This window comes from Cyprinodon variegatus, unplaced genomic scaffold (genome assembly GCF_000732505.1).
Source record: "Cyprinodon variegatus isolate N-32 unplaced genomic scaffold, C_variegatus-1.0 Scaffold233, whole genome shotgun sequence".
Lineage (NCBI taxonomy): Eukaryota > Metazoa > Chordata > Actinopteri > Cyprinodontiformes > Cyprinodontidae > Cyprinodon > Cyprinodon variegatus.
The window spans coordinates 339436-347188 of NW_015150686.1; the positions used below are offsets into that span (position 1 = coordinate 339436).

Consider the following 7753-nt stretch of genomic DNA (forward strand, 5'->3'; position numbering starts at 1 on the left):
TCTTTAAAAGTCCAGCAGGTGTCAGTACTCTCTGAGACAGTATCAACGCAGCATCAGTATAGTTTTGCTTCAAGATGCCTCATTAACCATCACTATCTCTACCGTAAACCACATCATGAACTTCAGCTCTACTTGGATCCTGTCGTGAGATCCGGGCTTGATATAAAGAGACGCCATATTGTCATGTTTCAGAGGAACCAACACAGATGCATTTCCTCTCCAGGAGGTTTCATATTCCAGATTTATATAGAAAGTTCAGTAGATGAAATGGTTTAAAGGTGTTAGATGCAGGGATGTTTGATGGGGTCTGTTTTTAGTTGCCTTCTTGTCTTAATCAGGTGTGGTCTTTTGCCAATCTGCTGCATTTTTTTAACGGTTTACAGAGTGTAGTATTTGTTTACATGCATAAGTGACATTGTTTTTCTCTCCTGCAGAGCGTTTCTCGGGCCAAAGGACATTTTTCCATACTTGCCAAACAAAGACAAATATGCTAAACCCAACAAGAGGAAAGGCTTCAATGAAGGATTATGGGAGATCGAAAACAATCCCAAAGTGGAGCTGACTGCACCCAAGGTATGCCATTCAACTTGTTTGGAGGTTAAAGATCTGAATGAGTGCGTCGCATCATCTAATGTGGCTGTAATGTCGTCTCATCAAGCTGAGGTCTTAGTTAATCCAATGCTGTTTTTCTTTGAAGCCGGTTCCTCCTCCGTCCTTCATGGAGAAGGACTTGGACAGCGGTCCAGACGGAGAAGAAGAAACAGCCGATAAAGGAATCAAATCCAAAGTAAGTTTTTAAAGTTTGCTTCTTTTTTTTTTTTCTTTTTTTATCCTTTCATGTCTTTCATTCCCATGCAAATACATACAGATGCTTCACTGCATTGAATCTCTTCTGTTGCCAGATTTCTTTTTGCTTTAGCTTTATTCTGCCTGTCAAATCTTCCTTGTTGTTGTGTGTCTGCATCACAAGTGGAGGAATTCGTTTCCACGTAACAGTAGAGTTGTTCTCTGGTAGCAGAATAAAAGCAGGGTGTGCTACAGAAGAATACTGGATGACTTCTCTCCCTTTCAAGACTGGTTGACCCCACCACGCTGCGTCCTATGCTGTGTCTTGGGTGCATTCAGGTTCCAGGAAAAGAGGCTGAGGAGGAGGAGGAGGAGGAAGAGAAGGAGGAAGGGTCTCTGATGTCTGAGCAGGGTCCTCAGAACCAGGATGTACGTACGTTTGCATGTTGGGCTCCGTGAAGCGTTGCAGGTCATTTCATCCCCTTAATTCGGTGGAACAGCATGCTGCACCGGGTGGTTTTAATCCTTTTATCTCTATTTTATTCTTGATTGATTTGAAAATCCCCTTTTTGGTCAAAACTGTTTCTCAGGCCGCTTTAGATTTGTGTGCAGGGTGTCCGGTTTTCTCCTGGTGATTAAACATCGAAGAGAAATCAAAGCTTTTTGTATTTTTTGGTCACTTTGAGGGGAACATTTGACGCTCTCTTATGGTGTTTGAACAAAAGATGAAATCCTGACTGAGCTTATATGAAATACAAAAGTTTTCCTTCTGTTTTGGGTCAGTTTCCTGCTTCTCTGTCTTACTGCTGCATGATTTCACCAATTCACTTCTTTACCATAATCTGACTTTAACAAACAACTATTCATGCTAAATTCATCACATTGCAGAATATCAGTTTCTACTGACAAAATCAGATTTTCGTTTTATTTTATATGCAAACAATCTCTAAAAGAAAGTAAGTATAACAATATTCCCTCTTCCACGAATATTCAAGTGGGTGCAACACTACAACTGCCCACTAGAGGGTGCTGTGGCTCTATACTGAGAAGTAAATCTATATATTTGGTTTGTGTTCGGCTTTTGCTTTTGCAGCTTCTAACATTCTGCTGAATTGCAAGGCTCATTGTGTTTGAGATAAACTGAAATAAAAACATATTTTTATGATTAATTTTTAGGTTTCTGCTCTGAAGGAGTCAAATGATCTATTAAAACCCAAGAGAGGGAGAAAGAAAAAGGTTGGCAGTAATCCTGCGCATGTTTAAATGAGTTTACTTAATGTATTGTAGCAACTTAAATTTCAGTGTTTCTTTTTTTTTTTTTTTTTTTAGACTGAGCAGGATAATGACAAAGAGGAGGATCCAGGGAGCCCTGTGAGTCAATCAGGTAGGATTTCTGCTGCATTCGCATCAGTCTGTCACAAACTGCAGAGGTGGTAAAAGGTTGGCAGTGATCTGATGGGTTTTCTTTTTGCCTCCTACAGATTTTAAAATCTTAATATACATAAAATCTAAGCAAAGTCTGTTTTTGCAATGTTTTGTAATTCACTCTGGTCTAATCCTGACCCATTTTTGGCTTATTTATTTATTTTTAATCAATTAATCCAATTTTGTTTTTTATTTCTAAGATTTAATTTTTGGGACTTCGAGATTTGTTTTCCACCAATCCTTGTCCTTCTGGGCAATTACTTACATTTGCAATATAATCGCAATTTTAAAAAAATGCAATTTTTAAATTGTAGAGCACTGCATTGCAAAAAAAATGTAAATCTAAATAAGTCTTTTTTTTTTTTTCTTTAAATTTGTGCATTTTTTTCTTCAATTGAGGAGGTAAATGAGACACTTTGCCAATAGAACAAGACAATTTACATTGAAAAGAAGAAAAAAACATCTAAATTTTGTTATTTCAAGTGCATAGTATCTAATTATCTTATTCTGTGTAAAACTACTCATTCCATTGTCAAACGATCTTATTTACCTGCTCAAATTAAGAGTAAATTCACTTAATTCACATTTTTTACTTATTTCTAGATCATTTTTGCAGTGTGATGTTTAAATCGCAGAATAATTGGCCAGAGTAAGACACTAAACTTCTCCCTCCAGCCATTTAGTTGGTGGTAAAATGGTTGAAGTAGGTTTTCACCACACAGACAGGTGGATAGATTTGCAGCTAGCAGCAGATCCATGCAGGCAGGTAGAGGAAAACACTTTTTCACTCAGTAGTTACAGTGAAGTTCTGTAACATTAGACTCTGGGAAAACAAGCTTTCAGAAACTGAAAGCCTGGATTGAAACATCTAAGTAAGTAAGTAAGTAAACTTTATTTGTATAGTACTTTTCACAGACAAAGTCACAAAGTGCTTCACATGATAACATAAAAACAACACAAGTAAAAACAGATAAAATGCAATAAAAGCTATAATAAATAAGGGAATAAAACAACAGCAACAACATCTAAGGGCTTGAGGTTAGTGCAAAGTAAAAACGAAATAAAGTCGCAGCTTTGGTTAAAAACAATCGCAATTTAGATTTTTGCTAAAATCGTTCAGACTTAGCTCATAGTGACATCAGTTCATTACCGTTTGTTCTTGGATGTCTCCTCATAGCTGATGATTCCAAAAGCTGTTAGTTGTATTTTCATTGTTTTGATTTTGACTTTTTTACGGCTGTTTCGCAGCGTGAATTTTAAATTAAGATCACCTCCCGGAGAGGATAATTGAAATAAAAGCCAGTTCTTGAAAGCAATAAATGTAATTTGGTTTGTTTTTTTAGTATTATGAAACTAAACTTAGGAAATAAAATCAATTAATCAGATTTGATAGTAAAAAAAAATGGTGATTGGATTTTAAGTGTTTTTCCACCTCTTAACTTGGTGGGGTTTAGATGTTGAGTAGATCTATCAGAAGGTTTCTGCCATGGATTAGCAGCATTACTGTTCATACAGTGCGTTTCTCACAGGACTCATTGTTCTCACCTTCCAGAACACCGTCCATCTTTGAATATGGGGCATTATTTCAGTCTTTCTTGAATAGAAGCGGCTCATTGATTGTTCCAGTGTCTTCCATTTACATGCAGCTGATGTTGAGCAAGCTCTGCGCTGGTGGCAACAAGATCCTTGGCCCCATTGAACCTCCTGAAGCGTATTAAGATGCAGAAAATTTTGCTTTAACGGTTATTTACAGCAGGTTTTTATTCATTTTTCCATCAGAGGCCATTTTGGTGCAAAGTGATGATTCTTGCAGACTAACATCTTGTGACGATTTGAAAAATGATTGCTCCTCTTTTCTATGATTCAATGTGCTTGTAAATGAAAGTTAAAAAACTTTTTTTTTTCTGCACAATCATCTAAAACCTGAAGAACTTCCACCACAGAACTATAGCTGCAAAGTTTTCATAAAATGTGCTTCACTGCTTAAACTTTTGAGCATCATTATGAAGAATCAAAAACTCACCACAAATAATAATACATTTAATTTATACTGCACTTTCCATGAAAAGATCTCAAAGCGCTAAAGTTAAAAAGAGAATAGCATGAAAAAACATCTAAAGGGGACCAAAAGCTTTGCTAAAAAGAAATGTTTTAAGGCCTTTTTTCAATTCAGTGGATTGAGGTTCCCTCAAAGGCTACGTTCACACTTTTGTGTGTGTGTGAAATCCATTTTTTTTTTCTGCGTTGCCGTTCACATTTTCATCTCCTGTGTGAACAGCAGTCATACAACGCAAATGTCCTGCATGTGCAGTAAAGGACGCAATGACGTCACAGGCCAGCGTGCTCTGTGTTTACGGAAGTAAACGTGGATGATAGTGCTGGATGGTTAGACATAAATACAGCTCTCCACATCATCATCTGCCATGGTTGTTGTTTTTCTTGCCGCTTCTTCATAGCAAGACCCAGAATAGTGACCTTTGTCGGGTATAAATAGCGTTCAGGTCGGATGAATGTGACCAGGTCGTTCAGACACAGGTTGCATTTGAAAAGATCAGATTTGTATCGGATTCAGGACCACATAGGATTTAGGTCACTTCAGGCTGCAGTGTGAACGTAGCCAAGGTGTCGGGGAGGGCATTCCACAGATGTGGGGCAGCAGCACAAAATGCCCTATCTCCCATTGTCTTGAGTCTGGTTGTGGGAATGTGGAGAAGTTTGAATGAGTGAAGCAAAGGGAGCCGGTTGTGTTCTGTTTGTGTGTTAAGTTCTTTGAGGTAGAGGTTTGCATGTCCATGGATGCATTGATGTGTGAGGAGAGAAACCTCGTAGTCAATCCTGGCGGAGGTGGGAAGTCATTGTAATGAATGGAGAATGTGGGTAAAGTGCTCTGCACTCTGATTAGGATCCTAGCTGCAGAGTTTTGAATGTACTGAAGCCTCTGCAGACTATTTCTAGGGATCCCAATGAGAAGTGCTTTGCAATAGTCCAGTCTAGAGGAGACAAATGCATAAACCAGCTTTTCGGTGTCTGGGAAGGAGAGAATGGAACGGAGTTTAGAAATGTTATGGAGGTGGTAGAAAGGTCTTGCATAGGTGATGGAATAATCAGAAAAGCCTGGAAGAATGACTCAAACACGCATGGAGGGCAGTGATGCTTTATGAACCCCTGTTGCACAAACTGAATGTTAAACTTTGTGTTTTTCTTGTTCATGGAATCAGGTGCAGAGGGTCCTAAACGAAGAGGCAGGAAGCCCAAAAGCGAGAAGCTGATTTTGCTGCAGCAGGACCAGCAGGGATCCGGAAGTGAAGTGTAAACGATCGATTCAGCCGTCCTACGACACCCAATAAGGAAACGAAAGCTCTTAATTATAGCTCCTTCTGCTTTTTATCCTCTCTTAGCGAAACAAGTGAGTCAGAGAGGAAGCGAAGGAGGACAGTGGACGACAAGCAGCAGAGCGGAGAGGAGGAAAAGAGGAAGAAGAGGGAGGGCAGTAAGGGAAAGGAAGCCGAGCTGAAAGAGTCTGAAGCCAAGAAGAAGAAGCTGTCGAAGGATGACGGCTCCTCCGGCTCCGATGACGACGAGGCAAGGCTCCGCATACACGTCCACACGGTGTGACCAGAGGATCCTCACTAATGTTTTCTTTTTTCTGTTAGTTTCAGAAAAGCAAAGGCAGGAAGAAGCTGCAGAACTCTGAACCGGAGAAAGATGTGAGGCGATGGAAAGCAGACGAATCCAGAGAGTGAGTTCATGTCTCTCCTCCAGCAGGCTGGGCTCATCTTTCCTCTCTGGTTTAACTTTCACCGTGTTGCTGTGAGGGATGGATAAATGTGGCTTAACTGTAGCAGAAAGCTGATATCTCACCATCAGATCAACTCATTATCAAGACCAGGTCATTGTGTCCATTTAAATGCCTCAATAAAATCTCTGAAATACAACCATTTTTATCTCTGGTTAAGAAGTCCCTCTAAGTATGTGGTTCTCTGGTGCCTTGAACCCTGGGTGATTTGGATCAGGAGGATCCTAACGCTGTTTTTCTCTCTCTCTCCTTCAGGCCTGAAAAAGAGGATGTGAAGAAAATGGAGGCAGGACCCAAAAAAAAGGGTTAGTCTGGACGATGTTTTTAAATAAATAATAAATTAAGTCAGGATAACCAGCACTCTTCATAAAAAAGCCTTGGAGTGCCTGTTTCCAGATGTCTTTTATTTTTCAGATTTTTATTCTTTAGACTAATCATCTTTTGCATTCTATGTTTCAGAAATGTCGACTGACCTGAAGCTGCAGAAGCTCCACAGTGAGATCAGAATTTCCCTGAAAATCGACAACCCTGTAAGTTATTCTTAACGCAACAGCACTTTCTATCTATTGACTACCTGGTTACTGCAGTAGAACCATTTCACACTCAAATTGAATTATACTAATTTTATACTAATTTTTTTTCGGCATCCATGCTGTTCACACTTTCTACGAGCAGTTTGGGGAATCTTTGAGCCCACAGCATGACTGATCCTCCACTATACGTTACAGAGGATATGAGGCTTTTTCTGTTTAAGAAAACCAGCTGATTGCTTCCAGTCATTAATTTGCACGACACACTCCTGTGTGAGCATGAGGCCACTGTAGATATTGACTTGCATTATGTAGCTGACTGCAGCAATCCCTCATACTGAGCACGCATGCAGGGACAGTGTACAGGAAAATTAAACAGTAGGGGTGTAAATCACATCCATCATGGCGATTCGATTCAGTATCGATTTCCTGACCCAACGATTCGATTATTTTTGATACTCAAGAATACACCACGATACGATTCGATTAATCGGATAATTTGTTGTTTTTTTACACCTTACAGGCTAAACAAAGTTTCACGTTTGAAATAAATCAATGAAAGCTGTCATATCTTTATGCATTTTATTTTTAGAAACAACAGCAAATAACAGAAGTAGAAAAGTTGCATCAAAAAATACTGCACAAAATCAGTGCAATGACTGCAATGCAATACCTCGGCTCCAGACGTGAAGTTTGACCCGCTACAAGAGCGAGGTGCGCAAGAACGCAGGGACCCTTTTTCCACCTGGATCTCCGCTCTTTTTGGCCTTCATGTCCCTTCGTCGTCGGACTAAACTCGTCCTCGCCGCCTCGGCCGTATCTAGACCCACAGTGTGTAGCAGCACAGACCACGCTTCAATATTGAGCATAAATCAAAAAATGTCTGTGTCAAGCTCACTGCAACAAACTGCTGTAAGAGTATAACCAGGAAGCGAGGTAGGAGGGCAAAATAGGTTTAGCGCCACCGCAGCACGGGACGGAGAATTACGCCCAGGAGCAAATGGATAAAAATAGACCGGAGGGAAAAAAAACATGAATCGATTATCTTTCGGACGTATCGATGCATCGGATCGTCGGCTGTTGGATCGATGCATCGATACAAATCGATCATTATTTACACCCCTATTTAACAGGAAGACATTTCCAGCTCAATCAGGAGAAAGTAGACGTACAAGACAAATATAGAAGCTCTGATCTATAAATCCTTTCTATGTTA

The 7753-nt window shown here is 39.8% G+C and overlaps 1 protein-coding gene across 2 annotated transcripts in view; it reads left to right on the plus strand.

The window, feature by feature from the left end:
- LOC107088944 (PC4 and SFRS1-interacting protein-like) overlaps positions 1–7753 on the plus strand; it is an 18167-nt gene that overhangs the window by 2605 nt on the left and 7809 nt on the right. The window contains exons 4-13 of one of the 2 annotated variants that reach the window (XM_015381410.1): positions 435–573; positions 698–787; positions 1126–1215; positions 1963–2022; positions 2116–2170; positions 5430–5520; positions 5610–5793; positions 5865–5950; positions 6263–6312; positions 6467–6537. In XM_015381410.1, coding sequence (XP_015236896.1) covers positions 435–573; positions 698–787; positions 1126–1215; positions 1963–2022; positions 2116–2170; positions 5430–5520; positions 5610–5793; positions 5865–5950; positions 6263–6312; positions 6467–6537 — 916 coding nt within the window. The remainder of the gene's footprint in view (positions 1–434; positions 574–697; positions 788–1125; positions 1216–1962; positions 2023–2115; positions 2171–5429; positions 5521–5609; positions 5794–5864; positions 5951–6262; positions 6313–6466; positions 6538–7753) is intronic. The other variant, XM_015381411.1, reaches the window with a different exon arrangement.